The sequence below is a fragment of the Pezoporus occidentalis genome, unplaced genomic scaffold, assembly GCF_034315485.1.
Source record: "Pezoporus occidentalis ecotype Australia unplaced genomic scaffold, CSIRO_AGI_Poc_V1 ctg148, whole genome shotgun sequence".
Taxonomy (NCBI): Eukaryota; Metazoa; Chordata; class Aves; order Psittaciformes; family Psittacidae; genus Pezoporus; species Pezoporus occidentalis.
Window position 1 is genome coordinate 1881736 of NW_026913295.1, and position 25467 is coordinate 1907202.

The 25467-nt window shown below is 41.1% G+C and overlaps 1 protein-coding gene across 1 annotated transcript in view; it reads left to right on the top strand.

Moving 5' to 3' along the window:
- The first annotated feature begins 12042 nt into the window (after positions 1-12042).
- LOC134159536 (myosin-1B-like) overlaps positions 12043-25467 on the top strand; it is a 32152-nt gene continuing 18727 nt past the window's right edge. Inside the window, exons 1-16 of the mRNA XM_062610590.1 lie at positions 12043-12182; positions 12276-12432; positions 13450-13477; positions 13575-13689; positions 16102-16194; positions 16291-16354; positions 16445-16543; positions 16640-16743; positions 16939-17077; positions 17457-17575; positions 17676-17825; positions 17904-18074; positions 20031-20340; positions 21769-21842; positions 22373-22460; positions 24820-24937. Coding sequence (XP_062466574.1) covers positions 12072-12182; positions 12276-12432; positions 13450-13477; positions 13575-13689; positions 16102-16194; positions 16291-16354; positions 16445-16543; positions 16640-16743; positions 16939-17077; positions 17457-17575; positions 17676-17825; positions 17904-18074; positions 20031-20340; positions 21769-21842; positions 22373-22460; positions 24820-24937 — 1940 coding nt within the window. The 5' untranslated portion in view covers positions 12043-12071. The remainder of the gene's footprint in view (positions 12183-12275; positions 12433-13449; positions 13478-13574; positions 13690-16101; positions 16195-16290; positions 16355-16444; positions 16544-16639; positions 16744-16938; positions 17078-17456; positions 17576-17675; positions 17826-17903; positions 18075-20030; positions 20341-21768; positions 21843-22372; positions 22461-24819; positions 24938-25467) is intronic.

Genomic DNA, 25467 nt, shown 5'->3' on the forward strand with positions numbered 1-25467 from the left:
TGAAGTGAAAGAGAATTGCACAAAATGTGAAATTCTATCTCTTTGACTTTGTAATCACTGCTTAGTCCTTTACCAAGATAATTAACACAAAGATAATAAAAATTGTAGAGCTTTTCCCAAGGAAATAATGGTTCACCTTTGTATTTTGATTATTATCCTGAATTCTTAATTTTAGGTTAATTTGTTTTTCTAATTTATTTAAATTCATTCAATTAAAAACTTGTTTCAGGTATTTTCAGTGTTTCAGCCACTGCAAAAATGGTGTAATGAGACAACTTGCTTCATTCTCATCATGGAATTTCATCTGATCTCCTTAAGGCAGAAATCACTGATTGTTCTATTAAATCATGTAGAAGATTCATTTTAATAGAAATAAATCTTCTGCATGATTTACAAGAAGATAATTTTCAGGTTAAATATCTTCAGTCCTTTAAGATACTTTGAAACATATTTTAGAGGACATTTAAACCTAAAATGAGATCTACTTTTAAGTTTCATTCATGAAAGTGATGTACAAACCAAAATTCCAAGGGCAGTACAACCTGCTACCTCATATAGTCATTCACTGTCTATATTGTGTTCATAAAGGTCCCATGAATCCTCTAAGCTGATCAGGCAGCCACTGAAGTTCTATGTAGTCTCCAGGGTAACCCAAATAACTTTGCCTAGACTGGACTCTGTCACTTTTGATTATGTATTAGGATATATAACATTTATTCGTTTTCAAAAGGTCTGATTCTTAATTTATGACACATGAAAAACAGCATTCAGTGACTGAGAGCTGGTTAGTAATTTTTTCCCTTTGTTTTCTTCTTACTATTATTCAAACCAAGCTTGCAGATGAAAATACTAAATTCCTCATAGGCTTTCCAAGATTATTAGATACATGTGTGAAATATTACATATTAATGTATTTACCGTATGCAAGTAATGCACATGTACATACGTGTGTATACACACACGTATGTACATGTACAAACGCCCATACACACGCACACACACAAATATACGCATATAAAGTTTCCAAAGCTATTTTTTCAGCACTAATCCAGTAACTTGAAGATGTATATTACTGTTTCATCACTGACACGTAATCAAGGTCAGAAGTAGTCACTATTTTGGGAGTTCAATATCAGGACTTTGATAAGCATTTTACAGCTTAAGAGGACAGCGTCCCCTGACTGCAGTCCTAGTTGAGTGTCACCATATCTCCAAACCCATTGCCAGAGTCACATGTCAGACACCTGAGAAATTAATCTGTGGGATTTATAGCCACCTGTGAAAAGTATTGCTATCAAGTTCCTTTTGGAAGAAAATAGAAAGATGGCACATCAGCATGCAACCTTTATACTATGTAGATAACCCTGTTTTCATGTGTGCCACAGACACAACAGCAGTAGAAAACCTCCTTGCTCAGAAACCCCCTTACCTGACAAAAAAACTGTTTGGGCTTTTGGAGGCCCCACTACTTGCTTTCGTGATGCTTTTTTTCCTGCCTTTGACTGAACCAGATCATCTTTTTTCAGGGAGTGTGTGGACTTCTAACTAAGTGTAGTCCAAACCATTACTGTCCACAGATGCAAACTTTATAAATAGTAGCTACCTTCTTTGAAAATAACTTACATTCCAGTGTAAAGATATGACTTCGCTTTCACACAGGCTCCTTCCTATCTACTTTGCAGGGTATGCAGAAAATGAAACCCTGAATTACAAAACATGGGCTGCAAAAGCCCATGGGCTGCAATAGCTCCAAGACTGTATCAGTACAGAAACCAAGGTTGACTTACCAACCTATCAACCTACCAGGGCAGCTCAGCCACCTGGAGGAGTTTGTAAGCTTACTGGCTGCAGCATATAACATTATTCCTGTAGGACAGACAACACCTCATCACCCATGGATTTCAGCTGATGTGGTCAAAGGGCTGTGCAATGCTGTGGCAAGTACAGCAAACCTCCTCTGGCTGCTCAGTGCTGCAGGTCATATGTACACTTCATCTGTGTCTAACAGGATGACTGTGAGGAGTTGTATCCTGAAGAACAGGATGGGCAACTGCTTTACTCTCTCTACCTGCCACATCTTGCAGACACCTTGCAGTTCTGCCTTCTGTGCATCTGAGGTAGTCTGATAGGTGGATACTGTCTTACTGAAGAGACTATGGCAATACCATACTACGCCCATTACAGAGCAGCGCGTTGTAAGCTAAGTCTTACAACAAAACAGCAAAGAGGAAAAACATATCTGGTCTGAGCCAGCTGAGATGAGTATTCCCAAAACAGCAGATTCAGTATTTTCAATATGGGGAGGGAACTGATCCTTTTGCAAATGTGTTCTGCCTGTTAGAATTATTATCAAACCTTCATTAGATTGTGAGGGAAACAGGCTGATGGACTGAGGAATACACAGACAATACTGTGTATGTGAATACTGGTGTGTAAATTGGCTTTGTGAGTAGAGTTGGTTTCTTCTGAAAAACTGTTAGCGACCAAAAACTGTTAGCGACCTAATTACGCTGACTGTGAAGCAGGACAAGACTAGAAAGTGAGGAGGATGTTCTCTGCAAACCACTTGCTGGGAGATGAGTTACAGAGGTGCTGATAATTGCAAATGAGTGTCCTCAACTTACTCAACAATTTCCAATTTTACAAGTCTGGTCACAGGGCTCCAGTTCATACAGGAACGCTCTAGGCCTTTGGGAGGGATGAAAGGTACAAATTTCAGCCTGTCGTATTAAGGATTTTGTGCTTTTTGCCCTTTCCCTACATAATTTCTCTCTACGCCCCACTTTAATTATTCTTTTGAAATTAAACTTGTAGTTGTAAGTCCTGTAAATACGGGGAGAATGCATTTAACAATGCGCAGAGTGTAGTTGCGTGATTCCACCACAGGGTATACACATGTGCTCTGTGGACATGTGCCTGCTGGGAATATACCTGTAACCTTGGTACAGGACCTGAGGGCACAGAGCTGCAGCAATCTTGCAGCTAAAAAATCCAGAATGTTACTTTCTCCTCTAAAATCCTGGGCTTGCTGAATTGCTGTCACAAGAGTATCCAGGCGTTCCTTCAAATGGCTTCAGCTGGGATGACAGGGAAGGGAGCTAAAAAAGGTTGGTGCAGGGTCTTCCCTGTTGAATGTGGAAGAAAAGGACCGAGATCTGTTTGTTTTAAAAACTAGAGAATTACAGCACATTTCAAAAATGCCATAGTTTCCTGTATCTATCCTCCCAGACATTTTCATAACAAGGAGAGTAGCAGTGGTTGAGAGAGCTGGATTCAGCTTGGATCCACAAAGATGCCATTGGAGAGCAGCTTTGGACTGAATGACTGGTCAGGTGGTGCTGAGTGGCCAAGAGCTGAGTAGACAAGAGTCTTGTGACATGTTGGTATTCATTAGTCAGTACATTAATGACTTAAAATAAAGTTAAGTTGTTTCATAACCTGTTAGCAGGCTCTACAGAGAAGGATGGCAAGGGTATGTGGGGCGTTAGGAAGGATGCGAGGTTACCTAAGGAGTGTGAGGACATGGGACCCATTGAGGCAGTACTGGATAGCTGTGCTGGCCTTTAACAGTATATAAATATAGCTGACGGAGTGAGCTTTCCCTCAAGCTGCTCCTGAGATTTGCTTCAGTTCAAGCCACTTTGGACACCCAGAGACACTTGTGTATCTGCAGCAACGATTAGCAGGCTGCATCACTTCTCATAACTATCTCATATAACAACAGACACACATATAGCTTCTTTAAGAAAGATGATAAGCCTTCTCATATGGCTTTTAGATATTCATTAAGGCAATAACAGCTAGTTCCCCCACCAGCCACCTTTTTTTTTTCTTCTTCACTAGGTTTGTGGCATCATAGAATCATAGAATAGTTTGGGTTGGAAAGGACCTTAAGATCACCCAGTTCCAACCCCCCTGCCATGGGCAGGGACATTTCACACTAAACAATGTGGCATCCTTTTAAAAACACCATTTCAATCGGTATGTTATAGCTACTGTTGTGTCCCCAGATTCTACTTATTATTACCTTCCACGTTTTCCCCAGTACAGGCACCAGGTTTGCGGGGACACAGTTCCCTGAAACACTTCTTAAAAATTACTGGGCAATTTCCATATCTCCAAAACCAAGGCTCTTAGTAAGAGCTCACACACCACAGCCATTAGTTCAGCTATTACATCCCATGCCTTTTTTAAAATTTTGTGTAAATCCCATCTGGTCTTAGCCACTTGTTACTATTCATTTTGTCTATCTGGCAACAGGCAGGATGTAAAGTCATCATCATCAGTTTATTAGCTGAACAATTCTGGCATAGAAGTCAAGCTGTTTTTCTCCCAACACCATTTTTTTTGCTTTACTGCTGCCACATAACATCCCAAGTAAACAATACAATTTGCTCTTGTACAAGGAGACGGCAGATGTGTGAGACCAGATATAAGTGGGAGCAAAAACTGTGTATTATTCAAATTGCTCCTGTCTCTTCTTCTGCTTTTTTTTGCCAGAATGGCCTGGGGAAAAAAAAGAGTGCCAAGATAAAAATGATGGCCTGTAAATCCATTTTTTTCTAGCTTGATTGCCTCAGGAAGGACAGAAGGAAGTAGAAGACCTGTCATTTGAGGGGAAATACCCCGACATCCCATGGGGTAATAAACAATTCTTGTCAATAACTTGCATAGAATAGGGATTGCTGCCAACTTTACATCTGATGAAATAACCTGAAATTATGACCATATCATAGAACAACAAATTTAGGATACAGACCACCTTTCCCCCAAAATACACAATATATATCAGTGACCATATTGCACCATTCAGTAGTTAGATGAAAGACATCTTTAATGCCCATGTTCAGCATTACAACAGAAGCTGTTCTTGACTGGGGGTAGTAGACAGCTGTGAAAAAAAGCTCGCAAATATATTTTTAGAAAGGAACGCCTCAAAGATTATCATTAATTCTACTTGGCCTTGGTGCAGTGTCAAATTCATGCTCGGTGGTGCAGAAAATCAGCATATATGTTTATGTATTTTTAACCAGTTTAGATCAACTTTCTTTTACCTTTACATATATTATCTTTCCATTTTCATTAGAAAATAGTGTCTTTTAAAGTCAGGCTGAGAAGATGAACTTCTAGTACATATTTTCAAAGTTCAATATGTTTGTTTCTATTAAATGCAGGAACCCTTGCAAAGTTCAAAAATGTATTTGAAGAACATACTAAAAAAGTCTGAAGAAGCAAAAGAAAAGTGCTAAACAAGACACATCCCAACTCTGCATATTGCAACACTAGACTTGAAGGATTCTGTTACCTAAATAGTAGGCATCATGGACACAATCCAAAACAAACAGGCAATGAGAACTCTGTAAATGCACCAAGAACATTCCCTAGATCAAGCCAACATGAAACAATGACAACAATGCATCTGAAAATCCACCTCTTTCCGGATGGGGACCTGGGTCAATTCTATAAAGAGGTGATAAGACTTCATGGACTCTAAAGTTTTAATCATTTTCTGACCAATGTTCCTTCTGCCTTTAAATTAAATCTGCTTTGCCACCTCACCTCCTGTACAAAATAATCAAATAGTAAGAGCACTTACCCAAGCTGAGAGATACCTGACAACTCTTCCTGTCGCTTGAGGAGTTCAGATCCCAAGCTGTTGTTCCTGTAGCTGTATGGCTCTCAGCAAGCTCACAGAATGTGCGTAAGCCCATGCAGGAATGCATGAACGTTCTCAGTATTCCTCCTGAAGCACTGTTCTCCAAGAGAAAAGGAAAAAAAAAGAACAAGTCTACAGGAGTGCTTGGGACATAGGAAAAGTAGGGTTACTGGTTAGGAAACCCATCTGTTTAGCTCTACATATTCAACCTTATTCAAAGATGTCTGCATACTTCATAGCAGGCAACCATTGATTAAATAGCATAAATGGACACCTCCTTGCCAGTGATACTACAGAGGTGTGGTTATCTCTCACTCTAGTTTACTTCTAACTCAGAACACTGAATTTTTCCTTCATGTCAGAGCACCTTCAAGAGAAATTATAGTTTCATTCTCTGCTTTCCTCATCGTAACTGTCTTGTAATTGAGTAATAAAGCTGCACACTAAATTAATAGCAATAAATGTGAAATTATGCCCAGGAGAAAAAAAAAATGATCCCATTTCTACACACAGAAATGGGTTCTAAGATGACCATTACTACTTAGAAGAGATCAGACAGATACAAATCTATTCCTCAGAAAACATTAACTCCTATGTTTGGTAATGGTTCAAAAAGCAAAATCAATTGGTTTACATTATCAGGAAAAGAATGGAGCACAAAGAGAAACTTTCACATGAGAAACTATTGCATGAGGCAGGAAAGGCTGTGGTGATCATGTACCCCAAAAGTAGAACAATGAACTGGGTAGGGCTTAGAGAAGGACAACAACAGTGAAAAAAAGCAATGGGATCACTTCTGAATTAGGTATTATTAAGGAATATAAAAGCATGGGTGGAAAAGAGAGTAGAGAGGAAACAATGTTCCACTGTAGATTTTTCTAATTCATTTTTCAGATGGATGGCTCAGAAAAAATAAAAGTAGCTGTTCTTCATACATGCAATTAACCTACTGATACATGATGGTGTAAATGCTAAATGCTTACAGAGGGCCAAAACTGACTGAATACATTAAAACCAATTTAATCTAAAGGCATAACATCAGAATTGGGGATTCCTTGAACCATTAGATTTTTGAAGGCTTACTTTGGGTAAGCTTCACTAAATGTGAACTCTGTTCTTATATTCTTTCCTGTACATCTGTCCTGGCAATGGCTGGGGACAGAACAAGGGTTTGAGGGACAAAACACAGCTGTTCTTACATTTTTGTCTAATGGGTATATGGGTTTAAGTGGCCCATGTCAGACGAATGAATTATATCTAGATATCTCAATAAAAGAGAGGAAAGTTGGAGGAAGAAAGCAGCTGATTTTAAGAGTCTTCAGTCCCACCTATTTTGTTGTGTAAAGCAATTTTGTGTTTTCTCTAATCAATAGCTCATATACTGAGACAAAGCAATAAAAACATGGGATGAAACTCATGTGACTAAAAATAGCTAACTGACACCATTTTAGACAGTCAAAATAGCCAACTGACACCATTTTAGACAGTCCTGTATTTGACAACAATAATTCACAACTACATCGTATCCCCCAAAGTTCTTAGAAAATGCTAATTTTCATGCGTTTGTATCAGCCCTTATGCACCCAACATAACACCACTTAGACGTCTACACTTTGAAGACACTTTTATTTCTACTCACCACCACCTTCATAACTAATTTCCAGTAGCTACCACCATTGCCAGTCCAGCCAGGTCAAAGATGAGGCCATTGAGCCCCAGGATAGAGAGTGAGATTATGCAAAGAGATACTTAAGAGAAGATTTAATAAGAAGATGGTAGAAGACAGGAAAGACTGTGGTGATCAGGCGCAGAGCTCAGCCAGACAGGCTCACTGTGACTGAACCTGTTTTACATGCAACCATTCCCTTTTATACCCTTTCCTGTTTACCTCCTCTTTGCTCCTCCCTGTCCCCCGCCCTTCCCCTGCACATCCTCTTCTGGGTTTGTAAAGGTCTGCCAGCTCCTTCACCCACCCCAGCCCTGAGATCTCCCTTGGTTTTATCAGTCATGAAGTTCAGGTTGATCCTTCTGGAAGTGGCACCTGTAGTTTCGTGATAACCTATCAGTTAGTGCCACTAGTGAGGTTTGTTTCTTTTTGTTGTCTCCATGTTTGTTTTGTCAGATCTGTGTCTGTATATATTGTTCTGGTTCACCCTTTTACCTTAATTTCCCAACTGACAATGTTTCCTTGCCTGAATGCACATTTTCACATGCTCAACATGCCTTCAAGTAGTGTGACTGACCAGGTTTGGTTGCCATCACCTCCTCCCTTACTATTTGTCAGTCAGATTTGTGTCACACTATGTACTTGTTCATGGCTTTCTCTTTCCTACTGTCCTTGTGGTGTCAAAAAAGGCCCTTAACCAGATACTTTTAAAGAAGCAGACATTCTCCTTCAACATACAGTTACAGAACAAGCCAAAGTTATTCTGGTTTGACATTCAGCCTGCTCCATGACATCCCCTGCACAATAACGCAGTGGCACAAAAACCAAGCTCCTTCCTGCAGGCTGAGACCTTGAGTATGCCTGCAGGCCTCAAGTATTGTAAACCCACAGGCCAGGACTGCAAGCTTTTCTTGTGGTCCATAAGATAGCAGTTGTCTTTCTCTGACCCAAGCTTGCAGATTCTTCAGGCTTGTCACAATCCAATAGAGTGGTATAAAGGCATTTAATGAGAGAAAAATTCTGCCTTACTAGTCTTCCTCAGCATGTGCAGATAGGCAGAGAGGATAGGATGGGATATATGAAAATCATAGTCCATAAAGAAATAATTGTGCACAATTATAAAATAAATCATCTTGGAAGTCAGGAGCCAAGTGTTGCCTTATTTGTCATTATCAGAGCTGTCTTTGGGTTCTTCTGTCCTGGCACAGAGCAACGTGAAAAGAACAGGTCAGTGCAGCTGACTCCATACAACTTTAAACCAATCCTGTCTCTGATGAATTAGCACAGAGATTAGAGCTTCAACACATTTACCACTGAAGAGTAAAATATTATTGACCAAAAATAGAGTGCTTGAATGCTGCGTGGGCAGAAGGTTACATATAAAGAGCCACCGCTGAAAGGACCCTTATTCTTTGTTACCTCAGCATCTCAGGGTAAGTCTAATTTGCTTGCTTCCTACTCTGACCATGACAACTCCACATCTTTGCAAAGAGGTGGAATATGTAGGGGCATTTTCTTCTCATTCCCCACTTCTAATTTTCCAGGTTGTGCTTTACATGCAGTGTCAAGGTTATACGATCCAAACTACTCCAATATAGTGGTACAAACAGAAGAGCAATGACATGTCTTTCCTTGGAGGGCCCTTCTACAAGCTTTGCTACCTCCAAGTCCTATGCAAGGCACAGGAAAACTAACTCTGAAAGCAGTTGAAATTGACTGGGAATATACATGTAATCCAGCTGATATTTTCCTAGGTGTTAGATTTGTTTTCAGCAGATGACAGTAGTGTCAGGAGCATAAGTTTTTCTGTGGAATTTGGTTCTAGCTCAAGAGTTGTAAAGTTCTGCGTAAAATTCAGCTGCTGGGACAGACTACACAAAGTGTATAAATGTTTGATAGAGCATACGCTCAAGACAATGGACAGGTTTTGATTTAACTCTCTCTTTCATTTCTTTAACCATTCCACACAGATACCGAAAGCAGATTTCCTCCTGGGCTCTCTAAAGGTAAGGTTTTAACGAATAACATGTAGTTTTGCTAATCCTGAGCAATGAGTAAAGTCAATGGCAAAGGCAGATGGCAAGAGACTGTGTTCCAGAACCAGGTTCACTGCAAAGGACAAATGCTGTTTTAATCAATATGAGCATATTCACAGTTCTTGGTAGGAAATAGTCCACATATTGGGAAAGAGGAGTGACAGATACTCAAGCTTAGCCAAGAGGATGTAGGAGAGAGTGACAATAATGTCTTTATGTGGTGTAACCTGGGATTTATAGGTGATTAAAATCAACCCCTGCCACATGCACAGCTGCTGGAATCATGAAACTGAGGCTGTTGTCAGACAGGAGGCTCAAAGTACAGTTCAAGAAGGGTCTAAGCTTGTCCACCTTAAGTTTCCCCTGGGGTAAGTTCTAGAACATTATATGCTGACTTTGGCTTATCACACACATCCTGAAACCAGAACAAAGTTCAGGACAATCTTGTCTCCTGTCTGATAGATCTGTTTATGTACAAAATGTCACCTTCACAGAGAATTTAATATGCACTATTCCCTCCCAGTTTTTCTGGGACGGTTAGTGATTGACTGGGAGAGTTCACCAGAGACACAGAAGGAGCCTAATACCAAAAACTGCTCAGTGAAATTGGAGCTGAAAAGAATGGAAGTACACGTTATTCTCCCAGAGAATACCTTATTCTCTGTTCATGAATGTGCAAAGATTTAAATTTTACGCTATCTCCTATTGAAGACATACAGTAGCTTAACAGACTGTGGCTCTTGAGAAATACAACCTATTGGCATGTTCCGATACTCTGCTTAACCTTTTCATGGACACTGAAATAATTTCTCTCCTTGTTTCATGTTGCTTCTCTAGAAGCAGGATCATATAGGCAAAAAAAATGCTGGGCTGTATATACATAGAATAATAATTTCAAAGTTAAAGGTCCTGGATTCTGTGGCTTGAAATTAACGGCTCTTGAACATGCAGCCCCTCTAAGTCCAGCAAGGTACATACCCCATAGCAAGTAGGCTTTGCTGAGACAGATCAGCACTTCTACAGCAATGTGTCCAAAAGTAGCATTACAAATGCCTTCAGAGTCCTTTCACTGTTTCCTTGATTAAAATCACTCCATGCTGATTAAGTCAGTATTGCGATGCCTAGGAAGATACATCTGAGTTGTTCTATTCTGTCCCATTAACTTCTTTAATACCACAGTGTATCAAACAGCCCATGATGTATCAGGAGTTTTGGATTTTGCTATTTAATGGATTTTTTTAGCCTGTATATTACCTTGCCTGGGGAAGGACATTCTGGTAATGCTAGTTCCTGCCTACATCATTTCTGCCTCTGTTACTTCCAACACCAGTCCACCTGAATGTAGCAACCAATAGCATCTATTTGTGTTGAAGAATTTTGAATTTTTACTAGATATTGGTGCCCATGGCAGGTGGGTAGGAACTAGATGACCTTAAGGTTCTTTCCAACCCTAACTATTCTATGATTCTATATGTAACATTAAATTGAGCATAAAGCAGTTTTCTGTAATATTTCTGCTACACAAATCCCTAGTTGAATGCCTGCTCCATCTTGGTACACATTTATTGGGGTTTTTTTATGATTTATAACCAATATTACTCCATATAATATGTTAAAGCTAAAAGGTACCTTGTTATTTAAATTCTTTGAAATATTATATCAGGTACTTTTTTACCTAGATAATACTATGCCATTAATGATTACCTTCACCATACTTATATTCCTTTATTAGCTAATTTTGCCACAGATCTGAAAAGATGTTTTATATTTGGTTCATATGATAAACAGGTTTGGCTTTAAACAGATGATGATTGACCCTCACTATTTGTTCCAGCGCCAAACAGAAAATAGCTGAGCTTTCCTTGCTTGGTATTAAAATACAGAAAACAGAAGGGTGCCAAGAATACCTCCACCTAGAAATTATGTGTAAGAGCCAATCTGCTTAACTTACAGATCTTATTTATGTCTAGATTTTTAGCTATCTAATGAAACAATCTATCTAAGTGGTTAGTGTACGTAGCTTTGAGAAGGATGTGACTGTGCAGCTGTGTGAATAGCAAACGAAGATACGGCAGGAGAGGCTTTGAAAGACTTCTAGCTTGAAGTCTCTGCCTTCACTTCTGCACACAGGGGCATTATTTAAGGGTGATGCCTTTAAAGGCAATTTTTTTCTTTTTTGTAAACATCTCTGTCTACAAAAGGAACTTGCTTTATTAGGACTTCTTCAGATACTTAAAATTAAGGCAGAAATTAAGTGCCTTACATTGATTAGTCTCCTTCCTTTTAGTCATTGAACATACCCATTTTCTGGATAAATATAAATTAAAAATGCACAGGTTCTCTGAAACCTTTCTGAATTCCTCTAGAGCAACTCCAGCCATGAGTTCTGATGCAGAGATGGCAGTTTTTGGAGAAGCTGCTCCCTATTTACGGAAGACTGAGAAGGAGAGAATTGAAGCCCAGAACCGCCCATTTGATGCTAAGACAGCCTGTTTTGTAGTGGATGAAAAGCAAATGTATGTTAAAGCCACTATACAAAGTAGAGAAGGCGGCAAAGTCACAGTTAAAACATATGATGATACAGTAAGTGATACCAACAGCTATTCATACATGACCATTTAGTCCAGGCAGTTCCCTCACTTAGATTTCTTCTCCTGTTGTTCTCTTCTGCTTTTCTCAGACTGTGACTGTAACTGATGACCAGGTCTTTCCCATGAACCCTCCCAAGTACGATAAAATCGAGGACATGGCCATGATGACCCACCTCCATGAACCCGCTGTGCTGTACAACCTCAAAGAGCGTTACGCAGCCTGGATGATCTACGTAAGTACCAGCAGCAGTCTTCCTCTGCGTAGCTGGGAGGAACTGCTCTGCCAGCCTAAGTGGAAGCCAACGCGCTGTCTTCCCTCCCCACAGACCTACTCAGGTCTCTTCTGTGTCACCGTCAACCCCTACAAGTGGCTGCCGGTGTACAGCCAGCAGGTGGTGGCTGGTTACCGAGGCAAGAAGCGCCAGGAGGCCCCTCCACACATCTTCTCAATCTCTGACAACGCCTATCAGTCCATGCTGACTGGTGAGTCTTTTGGCAAGAACGGGAAAATACTGATATATACAGGGTTACTGCTTGGTCAAGAAACATTTGAGAGTTCAGGCATCCTAGGTGGTGCTCTACTCAGTGCCTGTATGGAAACAGCTCCCATACCAAAGAGTCACAGAATCACAGACTGGTAGGTTGGAAGGGACCTCTGGAGATCATCTTAGTCAACTCCCTTGTTATGCAGATTCACCTAAAGCACGTGACATGGGATGAGTTTTGAACATCCCCAGAGAAGGAAGCTCTACAACCTCTCTGGCAGCCTGTTACAGTGCTTTGTCTTCCTCATATTCAGATGGAACATTCAGTGTTTCAGTCTGTGCCTTCTGTCCCTTATCCTATCACTGGATAACAGCCTGGTACCATCCTCTTGACACCCACCCTTAAAATGTTTGCATGCATTGATAAGATCCCCTCTCAGTCATCTCTTCTCCAAGCTAAACAGGCTCAGGTCTCTCAGCCTTTCCTCGAAAGAGGGATGTTCCAGTTCCTTTATCAGCTTTGATTAAGGATCACTGGACCCTCTTCAGTAGTTCCTTGTACTGGGAAGCCCAGAACTCCAGATGCAGCCTCAACAAAGCAGACTGAAGCCTAATGGAACAACTTAAGATTAGACTGCTTGTGGCATCTTAATGACCTCTGTGCTCTCTGGAAAGGTAGCAGCCAGCTGCCTGGCTTTGTGCCCACTCTCCTAGTGAGGAATTTAAAGAAACAGTAAAGCAACACAGCAGAGAATCTGATTCTGATTGGAAAAATATTTAAGCCAAACAGTGAGGAGGAAGCCTTGTAAAGAACCATCCCTCTGTGAAAAAAAAAAAAAGAAAAAAGAAAATAAAAATCCGCATGGAGACTAATGCAGAGTTTACCTTCTCTGGTTACAAAGTGATAAATACAGTGACAATACAGTTATTTCCCTTGAAGTCAGTCAGTTATGTCTGAGGAACAGAAGTCCTTCACTTCTCATTTCAACATCTCTTTCTGGTACTTTGTTTTCAGATTCTTGCAACCAGTCAATCCTTATCACGTGAGTATGTTTGGATACACGTTTCAAAGCTGACAGAGAAGTAAAGGTATTTCCTATTTCCTGTTTTCTGTAACAATTAATACTTTCATTCCAACAGTGGAGAATCTGGAGCAGGGAAGACTGTGAATACCAAGCGAGTCATCCAGTACTTTGCAACAATTGCAGTTAGTGGTGACAAAAAGAAAGAAGAAGAAAAGAGTGGCAAACTGCAGGTATGCCTCTTGCTCCCCCTTCTCGAGTTTGCTCAAGACTGTGCCTGCAGAGCAGAAGCTATCAATGCATCTTTTTGGGTTGCACAACTATCAATAGGTAGAAAGTGTAGCACTGCTGAGGAGACAGTCAGGATGCACAGTCCAAGCACACCAATGCTCATTTACCCCTGCTACCTGGCCTCCATCCCCCTGAACACTAGTGGAACTCTACTTAAAGGAGCATTTTCTTTATGTAGGAAAGGTCCAAGCCTCAGTTTCTCTCCAGTCTTCATTTACACAGGAGAAGTCTTCACTAGGGAAAGGAAGACAATGTAAGACAGCAATTTTCTCTGCACTACGAGTCAGTTCATCAGTATCCTACAAGTTCAGCCACATCCACTGCCCCGAGTGGCTGCAAGTGCAAAGAGAGCAGCTGGTTCCCAGTGGCACATGACTGTGCCATCCCTATTCCTTGGTTTGACTCCTATTGACAGGGGAAGTGCAGTAACTCTGAACTCCATAGTGCTTGTATTGAAGTTAAAAGCCATTTCAATTGCATCAGGTAGTAATTTCCACTGGCTTGTTCTCCTGCCTGTGGTCAAAGTAACAGCCCTTAGTGGAGGCATAAGAAAAGGGACAGATTTTGGACAGCTGGGACCACTCACCTGACAGTGGAAATGTAACCTCAAAAAGGATCCTTCCAGGGAAGAAAGCATATACCCTAATGACCCTTCCTGCTGAGCAGCCCCACTGCCACAATCTGAGCCCACTGGTGTATTTGCAAAGCATGGGTTTCACTCCCTAGCACAGAGCAAGCAACAAACATCCTTGCAGCACAAGTGTGTGTCACCAAAGTCTTTGAGATGGTATGTGCATCAAAGTGGGTGACACGTGTCAGCATGTTATTTGAGTACCCAAGGGCACAGAGGAACGTAAGGAGATTCCAAGGCTGAATATGCTTTCCACACTTAGAGGCAGGTGTCTGTGATTGATGGGCTGTTATGGACAAGGCAAGTGCATCATAAACACTCTTTCCATCAGCAGCATTTGAGAATATCCTGGGCTCAGCTTTCACCAGCTGCCCACTATGCCAGCACTGATTGCAGAACTTGGAGACAGCTGAGAGATGTCTGTGTTTGATATAAGGAAATTCACCTGACTCTCAGATGGATAAAAATTTATTCTGCCTTCTTCCAAATAGCCTATTTTATTCACAATCTCTGTAACAGAAGTATGTGCCTCTTCATAAGAGCATTAAATAAAACACTCAGGTTATAGTTCTATTTAGCTCAGAATCCTACCTCAGATGTAGGCTGCAATCAGATGCCAGGCAAGAGTATACGAGTACAGGAACATGTAACAGCATTTCTCCAGAATACTGTCTCAGCGTCCAGCACTTTGTCACCCAGCCTCTAGGCAGGTCTCCAGAATGAACTTTGTAAAGAATTGCCATGCCATCTTCTATGCTATTCTCCATGAACAATACTCCCTTGGGAGTACCCTGGTCACAGCTGTGCACTAAGAAGAGCTTTGGTGTTGGTGTAGTCAGCTGCACTGACACACGTATCTCTTCTCATAAACAGAGAAGAGGAAGTTCCTTTAGAAAGCTGGAAGACACATATGAGAGGGCATTGCTGTAGAGATTGGGGGGGGGGGGTGGTGTTATTAAATATATATATACATGGAGCTTAATCTGATACTGTGCTGCCTTAATTAAGACAAAAAAAAGAGAGAGAGAGCTTCATATGCTACTGTATTTCCTTAATTTTAGAGGGTTCATCTTCACGGTGGACTTGTAACAACTTATTTAAACCCATTGTGCCATCTGCAGACAGTGCTGGGAATGGCGCTCCCTCTCCACGGAAAGTTGAGAAAGGCTGAGCTGAGCACCACCACACACAAAGATGCAGGAACTTGAGCTGTGCTGCTCATCTGTCATCCGGATACAAATTGATTGTTTGTTCTCTTTTTTTTTTTTTTCTGTCTTGGAAATTATCCCTGGCAACACTTACACACCCTGACTACATCACGATCAATTATGACTTTGCTAGAATCCTTGAGAAAAGCTTTGTTCTAGCATTCCATAAAAGCACAGGGTGACTCTACTTCCTGGACCCTATATATTGCAAGGCAAAGGAGAGGCATAATGCCACAGAACCTTCTTTCCTCCCATATTTTTGCAGTTAACAAGAGTGACACAATACAGTACCGAAACTTTACACGCTGATCATACCTTCTGCAGTCATGCAGCTAAGAAACTCTCCACTTTGAAACCAATGGCAATATTCATGAGTGAATAAATGCTTAAAAACTCCAATACATTTAAAAATCACATATGAAGTATAGGAATTGCCTGTTCGTATTATCTCCTTTGCAATATTTGTTTTTAACCAGTAGCAAGATTTGATAAGAAGCTTTTTCTCTTGTAACTAGGGAACTCTGGAGGATCAAATCATCAGTGCCAACCCACTGCTGGAGGCCTTTGGCAACGCCAAGACTGTGAGGAACGACAACTCCTCGCGCTTTGTGAGTTTATTTAAGATTTGGTGGAATGCAGACATCTCATACATGTCCCATTCTTTGATCGCTATAACCAATGGGTTGATCTGTACTGCCTGACAGGGAAAATTTATCCGGATTCACTTTGGAAAAACTGGCAAGCTGGCCTCTGCAGATATCGAAACCTGTGAGTTATGAGCAAGTCAGTGGAGGCAGAATTTGTGCAATAAGGATCTCTACTTTACCAGGAGGCTGATGACATCTCTCTTTTGGTTAGATCTTCTGGAGAAATCCAGAGTGACTTTCCAGCTGTCCAGTGAAAGAAGCTATCATATTTTTTATCAGATAATGTCCAACAAGAAGCCAGAGCTCATTGGTGAGTGCCAGTAGTGCTGGGCTTAGCTCAGTGAGTGCTTCCCCTTTCTGCTATGACCTGCCCCAATGCCACCAAAGGTGCCCTGTATACCTGCAGATCTCCTCCGTATCTCCACCAACCCCTACGATTTCCAGTACGTGAGCCAAGGAGAAGTCACTGTTTCCAGTATTAATGATGCTGAGGAGCTGCTGGCGATGGATGTGAGTACAGGGGAGCACCCACAGGATGACCCCACAGTCAGAGCAGCTGTGGCCAGGGAAGCACAGCTCAGTGCAGGCAGGGAGGCAAAAAAGCAGGGGGAGAAACCCTACCTTCTCATCACAGCACATGTACCTGTTACAGCACCCTGTTCTTCAGCCCTTGTGCTTGTCTAACCTACCCTGTTGCCTCTGCAGAATGCCGTGGACATCCTGGGCTTCAGCCCTGAAGAGAAGGAAGGGATATATAAGGTGACGGGGGCTGTCATGCACTATGGGAACATGAAGTTCAAGCAGAAGCAGCGTGAGGAGCAGGCAGAGCCAGATGGCACAGGAGGTAGTGTTGACTGCAGATTTTGCTTGTGAACTGCAACAGGAGACAAGCTAGTAACCCTGTCCCATGAAGTGCCCAACACTTTGAGAACGAATTTCCCTTCCAGAAACTAATTTTTTTCAGTTTGTTGCAAGTCAGTGACTGAATTTATGCTCCACAAGGAGACAGAAATACATAGAAATGAAGCATTGCTGCAGCCCTCCAGACATGGAAGAGGAGTGTGCTGCAGCTGAGAAATTGCCTATATTAAAGTGGAAACTTTCCTTAACAATAGGTGCATCTGAGTAGCACAGAAAGTGAGTTCCTTGTGACAGGAACATCCTAGAGGGCCAAGACAGCTTTCTTTATCTCATTTGACCTTGTCTGCTGTCTCTGATCCTAGTGGCTGATAAAGCTGCCTACCTGATGGGTCTGAATTCTGCTGATTTCCTCAAGGCTTTATGCTATCCCAGGGTCAAAGTCGGGAATGAATATGTAACTAAAGGACAAAACGTCCAACAGGTACCTTGACAGCTGATCAGCTTTTCATTTTATTCAGACAGTTCTTTCAGCTTTAAAGCTAACTCAACTTTCGTTACTGCCTTGGTTGTGTTTCTTACAGGTGTACAATTCAGTGGGTGCATTGGCTAAATCAGTCTATGAGAAGATGTTCCTGTGGATGGTTGTTCGCATCAACCAACAGCTGGATACAAAGCAACCCAGAGCATCTTTCATTGGTGTCCTGGATATTGCTGGCTTTGAGATCTTTGATGTGAGTTACAGTAAGTACAATTGCCCATTGATGACATTTCCAAACTAACTGGCTTTTTTATATATTTTGAATTTGCAGTTCAACAGCCTGGAGCAGCTGTGCATCAACTTCACCAATGAAAAACTGCAACAGTTCTTCAACCACCACATGTTCGTGCTGGAGCAGGAAGAGTACAAGAAGGAAGGAATTGAATGGGAATTCATTGACTTTGGGATGGATCTGGCTGCTTGCATTGAGCTCATTGAGAAGGTAGAGGATTTTTTTGTTTTCATTTTAGGAGAGCACATTTCTCTCGTGGGCATTTATTTTAGTCCAGTCATTCTTAATAAAGGGTCACATTAATGTCGAATGACCTTCTAACATAAGAAAAGGTAGTTCATAAACCAAAAGCTTTGGGAATGACAGGCTCCCTCTGTGATAAAAATTACTTCCTGAACAACATGGCTGGGGTGGACGGGAGAGGGGGTACACAATGTTAACTTGGTGCCTTAACAAAACTGCCTTTAACAGTAAAGTGAACCTCAAGTCCTACTACTTGCTGTAACGGGTAGCAGTTCTGGTTCTAGCAACATAGCCCTTTCTGGCCCCTCTGTCACTGCTCACTGCCACTGCACTGGGGACCTTAATGGGAATGAACCCCTCACTGCTATGTTACAAGCCAGTGTCTAGTGGCTGTGCACAGCTCTTACACATCATGTGCAAATCCAATATGCACATATGCAAACATCTTCCTTCTCAGGAGCATACAGGTATCTGCTCCCAGCACTGTTATTCATGCCCTATGCCCAGTGACTGGTACAGCCATTCCACATGCATGTTCTCTGCTTTATATTCATTCCATGTGTTATGCCTTTGCACATGAGACACATTTCTTGCTAACCTCCCACACTTCCCACCACATAGCAGCATCTACAGGCAGCACGACCATTCACAGCTACTGCCTGTTGCCTTTTACTTTATTTAACACCCCATATCCACACTAAGTGTTCAGTGGCCACACATTTTGTGTCCCCCATCTATGCAATGCACAGTAGTAGAGCCAGTGGAAGCAGAACACCTATGCTGATCTAATGTTGTAAAATCTTTTGCAATGACAGAAAAGGAGCAGACACTTCTAAGATGCAAATCATCTGGTACATTCTGTTAGGGATTCTGTGAAATGTCTTTATAATGTGTTCCATAATAGAAAAGCAATCTGGACAGCTAGCTCAGATCTAGATTTTGTTTTATAGACACCTACACTTAGGCAAGATGTATGCTAAACCCCTAGCTCTCATACAGCAGCCACACCTAGACAGCAAAGTCTTCATTCAAAGCATAGCATTCCTTCCCAACATCCACCTTCTGTAGTTGCTGCTGCTCTGGAAGAACCCCTAGCTCTGGCAGCTATCCAGCTGAAATCAGATGTAAGCATCTCATGGCACCTTATTAAATTAAACTAAAAAAAAAAAAAAAGGGGTTCATACAAAGAAGGAACTCACAGAATTCTCTCTAGGCCAGAAAGGTACAGATCACATCATTGTCTCCAGCAGTATCAGAGGATGTGCTTGTCTGTACTATCAGAAGATACCTAATGTAGCTCCAACAAAAGCTCTGTGAATGTGCCTACATCTCTATATTGAAATTCTTCTCATTGTAAATGAAATTCTGAGACAAATTAAAAGTCTATAGGTATTCTAAAGTGACAGGTTGTCATTTACACTTCATATAAGGTGTGGAAAATCTGATCCATCGTTCACATTCACTGTAGACAAAACCAGAGCCGGTAGGTATCAGTAATCTGCACTTTCCTGAGAAGCCATCAAATTAAGTCCACATTGACAACTGCAACCTTATGGCTTGTAACAGACATGCACAATGGCATCAGGCCCACAAACAGGATGCTAACACCTACTTCCTAATGATGTAGGGTAATGAGAATCAAAACAATAGATTAAAATATGTATATATAGTCTTCCATTCAAAGATGCATGTATCTATGAATACTGCGAACAGCATTGTTGAGTTGCCATGTTCATGGGTAGTAGCCTGAGCAACACAGACTAATTATAGTTTGTCTGATTATTATAGTAACTAGTGGTGCTTTAAGAACTTAGGCAATATAAATTACAGTCACTGAAACAAGCCACAGATTATATGGAAGGTAATATTTTATTTACTTTTCTTCTCCCCACCACTTTCTTCATGTTTTCATATTTCTTCCAGCCCATGGGCATCTTCTCCATCCTGGAAGAGGAGTGTATGTTCCCCAAGGCAACTGACACCTCTTTCAAGAACAAGCTCTATGACCAGCACCTGGGCAAGAACAAAAACTTCCAGAAGCCCAAGCCTGCCAAAGGCAAGGCTGAGGCTCACTTCGCTCTGGTGCACTATGCTGGCACGGTGGACTACAACATTGCTGGCTGGCTTGACAAGAACAAGGACCCCCTGAATGAAAGTGTGGTAGAGTTGTACCAGAAATCATCCTTGAAGCTACTGTGCTTCCTTTTCTCTAATTATGCAAGTGCAGAAACAAGTAAGTGCTTTATCAGTGATGATCAATAAGGCAAGAGCCAACTTAAGTCTACTTCTTCTTCTGCTTTCTGTGGTATACTTTAGACTATCGTCCCCTAAGGTGGCCTTGTTCTTGTGTGCACTCAGTTATGCCAAAATTAAGATATCAACATGCAGAACTGCTGAAAACACCACATTCATGTGGCGCAGAGAAGTAAAACACAGTGAGTCCAATACAAAGTGACTCACTATGTTGTGAATCATGCGCATACTTACTCATCCTCTAGATGGGTATCAACTATACATGTAAAGTATACTTTACTTTAAGTAAAGCACTTTTTAGTCTTTGGGGACAGAGTTTTGTTTACTGAGGTGAACTACAAGAACTAAAAGAGTCTGTGGAACTATTTCATACCCAGCTGAGCAGTCCTGGTGTTGCAAGGGAAAATGAGATAGAGAATACAGTGTAATAGTCCTCTAAGGGCATCAAAGAGCAGCCCACTCTCTTGCCCTTTTTTGTGGCTGAAGATAATCAACTTGGACAGCCAACACGTCTGCCTTACCAAAAATGGCCACACAGATTTCTACCAAAAAACTCCCAATATTCTGGCAGCCTGAGTGCTGGGCAAAAAGACGAGGCAGTATACAGCAGTAGTCAACTCAGCCATCAGGCATATGGACAGCAGGGTTTGGGATTCAAGAAGGTAGTGCGTGGGAACTTTCCTGCAGTTCAGTTTGACTGAGATAACAATGTGTCTAGGCAAGCTCTTAGGAAATACTGGGGATGTGTCAGTTGTGGTCTTTGCAGGTATCACCAATATAAGGAAGGTGAGAGGAAAAGGTTGCGAAGATAAAATTTTGGATAAAGTGTGAAATTAGGAGAACAAAGACTTCATTTAAGTATCCATTTAACTGGCATCAATGGTGCAGCAAATATTAAAAGGCAATGAGCTGCTTGGATTTGTATTCCTGAGACTGGAATTTGTTTCCTGTCATGGTGAAGTCATAAACCAGAAGAGATCCCTATTTTTTCACCTGAAACACCGGATTAGGAGATGTTTCTAAAGAAGACTTCACTGCACTGATAAAGAAATGTCAACTGCTGAGCCATGTTCTTGTGGCCTTTCATCTAATTAAATAAAAAAATAATGACTGTGGCTATGTCTGTAAGTAGAAGGAAAGTAACTAGATGCACAGAGCATACTGTTATGAAAGTTATGTCAGGCCATAGGAATTCCATGCCGCTAAAGCATGATGCAACCTAAATCATGCATCTGAGAGCAAATATCACCAACCAGACAGAAGCAGTTCACTAAAACTCTCATGCAGCAGTGGGTATTTAAAATTTAAAGTTGATTACATTATTGGCTTATGGCCAAAGAAAGGAAGGTGAGGCCTACAAAACTTACTGCTTATTCTAACCGTGCACCTCTTATCTACTTCTTAAAAGGCGATACTGCTGGTGGCAAGAAAGGTGGTAAGAAGAAGGGTGGCTCTTTCCAAACAGTGTCTGCTGTGTTCAGGGTATGTGAATTTCCTTTTAAATGAGCTGTGTTTCCGCCAAAATGATCCAAAACACTTCTCCTATGAAGAAAGTTAATGTAATTCAGCCTGGGGAAGAGAAGGCTTCAGGGACACCTTACTGCAGCCTTTCAATATATAAAAGGGGCTTATCAGAAAGACAGAGAAACACTTTTCATAGTGCCTGTAGTGCAGGACTAGAGGCAATGGTTTTAAAATCAAAGAAGGTTGGTTTAAACTGGACTTAAAGAATACAGTCTTTACAGTGAGGGTGGTGAGACACTGGAACAAGTTGCCTGGAGAAGCTGTGGCTGCCCCATCATTGGAATTGTTCCTAGTCAGGCTGGATGGGGCTTTCAGCAACATGGTTTACTGAAAAATGTCCCTGCCCATGGCAGGGGTATTGGACTTGATGAACTTCAAAGGCCCCTTCCAATCCAAACCATTATGGGATTCTATAACCCCTTGATATTTGAATAAGGATGCAAAAGTTTTATGCCCCAAAGTTCAAACCCATGTTTTGTCTATCATAGGAAAATCTAAACAAGTTGATGACTAACCTGAGAAGTACCCATCCTCACTTTGTGCGATGCCTGGTTCCTAATGAGTCCAAAACACCTGGTAAGTCCAGCATTAAACTCTGACGACATGGGACTGGCGGGACTTGGCCTGGTTAGCTTCCACATCAACTTCTCCCAGAACAGTTCCCTTTGCATGTGAAACTTCTGCAGGAATTGGCCTGCAGGACAGTGTCCAAATCTTTTTTTATTGTTACAGTGAGTGTGAAATTTTGAGCCTTACAGTCTCCAGCAATTACCCATCTTCTCTTAATGTGTGTACAGCACTGAAGATGAATGAGATGGGCTTGATCACAGCTGATGAAATGGTCTGTTGTGTGTAATAGCATTAGCAAATCCCTAAAAAAGTGCCTAGTTTTAAGAACCACCATATCATTCAGAACTGTTGGGTTCAGCCCAAGACCACTTACCAATTTCTAAATATTCAGTGTTATGATCTGATTCACTGAGCTGGAGGACTGTCAAAGCAATCATATATCACTTACAGAATTCCAGGTACAAGCTGCTGGGTGCTGCTAGCACTTGGAATTCATTTTGATATAAATTTCCTTTTTATTTTCTTTATATAATTAAATATTAAACTCTCACAAGGAATTTTGTCTCTGGGCACAGTCAAGTGTGGGAGTATTTTCATGTGGCCACTAAATTAAAGTACCTGGGGGGAGACTTGCCTGTGTGGGTTTTAGGAATCACAGAATTATAGAATCAGCTAGGTTGGAAAAGACCTTTCAGACCATCAAGTGCAACCTTTACCTCAGAACTGCCAAGGCCACCACTAAAGCATGTCACTAAGGTCCTCATCTACACAGTTTCTGAATACTTCCAGGGACAGTGATTCCCCCATTTGTGGAATCTTCACCACTTCCCATTTCAGGGCAGGCTGTTTCAATGCCTGACCACCCTTTCACTGAAGAAATTTTTTCCTAAAATCCAGTCTAAGCCTCCCCTGGTGCAGCTTGAGGCCGTTTCCTCTTGTCCTATCAGTACTGGTAGAATGTAATGGATGCAACAGGAATATGAGGAAACAGGATCTTAGCATCTGTTTAATATGCTCAGGAAACAAAAGACCAATTTCAGAACGTTCCTTACCTTTCTTGTTTATGTCTCTGTGTAACCCCAAAAACCACAAGCAGGATTCAAGCAACACATACATGAATGACATTCACATTTCAGCTATTCATCAAAACTGCTTTTATATTCAGTGGAGAGAAGCTGGCATTCTAAGATACGACTCATCTGGCCTCCTTTATACATCTACCTTAGGATGAGATGAATCACATCCTAGAAGAAACTTTTTCACTCCACTGACTATAAATGAAGCCCAAATGGAAATGTCCACACTTCATATCTTAAGTGAAGAAAGAGGAATCCCACTGGGGTCTTGATAGTCAAGTGTTAAGAAGTGGGGAATTAAAGAAACCTACTAAAATAGGAAAGCATATTTGAATGAATTATTTTGCTAGATATTGCTGTCATTTTAATGTTTGGTTAGTTGTTTTGACAGATGACTCAGAGGGAATCTTAACTTTTGCCCTTTAAGGAAAGAAAAGTAATGCTGTGTGAGCAAAATTAAGGATGGTGAAGTGAAGGGACAGAAACTGGACATCTTCTGATTTTTAGCTGGGTTTTGGCTGCTTGTGCTCAACTTTTCTATTTGGGTACAACTATTGATAACACTGAAAAGATAAAGTTAAGGGTATGGACCACACTGTACTAATTAAAGTCTCTGGCAGCTGATGGAAATTTCTTCATGACACAGTGGCTCCAAGAGGTTTTTATTTTGTCAGTTGTACTTTGTAATGCTTGGAAATTAGGCTTCGAAATACAGCTGATTATTATATCCAATAGATATATTAGGAGGAGAAAGATAATTCTTCCAATTTAAATCAACTGTCCTCTGCAGGCAGACTGAAAGCTTTAAGCAACCTGCTTATCCCTTCCTGTGTTGCAATCTATCTAGCTATCAAATCTAATTAAGTTTGAGTATAGTCAATACTTGCATGGCAGATCGAAGGTATGATGTGAGGTACATAATGTGAAGAGCTGATTGTCTAGATGCACTACGCTCTGCATTGTGCCACCTCTACCAACACTTAATGTGGATGCTGATGCTGTAGAAGATCTTTCAGCTGGTCTCCTAAACCACTGTCCTGACATTTTTGACTAATATGGCCGCATGCCTTTTGGGTGTTGGCAATTCACAAATTCTGCTCTTCTTAGTACGATCTCTGCAACTTGTATGAATTGAAGACATGTTCTCTCTCCACTTCCTGCATCTTTTATCAAAAGACGGTTGAATTTATTAAAAAAAAAAAAAAAAAAGGAGGTCATTCTGGAATGCTAAAACATATGGAGATTTTTTGGAAGAAAGGAAGAGTCATGATGGATGTATTTTCTTTAAGGTGAAATGGACCATTTCTTGGTGATGCATCAGCTGCGGTGCAATGGAGTTCTAGAAGGCATTCGAATTTGCAGAAAAGGGTTTCCAAGCAGAATCCTTTATGTAGACTTCAAGCAACGGTAAGTCTTCAGTTACTACTGTCTTTTAAGATAAGGCCTCAGTTAAACCCACAGCTCAGGTGACAAGTCTGGTGACAACATTGAGAGAAACCCTCTGAATCAGACTAGTCATTTGAGAGAACCAAGAAATAAATACTGTCACGTCACCCCAGTCTTTCCTTCTTTGATCAGACCAGAGATTTTTTGATTCTGCAGAACCAGTACAGTTTCTAAACTGGAGTCAATGCCTGATGATTCAAAGAGATGCAAAATGCTTGCAGTGTAATGAATTACACGGCATTAGAGACTCTCTTTGTAAGTCTCCAAGAGAATAGATGCAAAAACAACACGTCAGCACAGTCTTCTTACTGTGCACTGACTAAGCATGCAAAACTCCAAGGATTTCCCAATGCTCTATCCCTGGCCTGCATCCTCTGCCCTGTTTTTCTCATCTTTAAAATGGAGACAATTAAACAGGTTCATATGAGCTCTGTTGCTATAAATGCCTGAATCAGAACTCGCTGCTGTTACATTTAAATGTGACAGTAGCA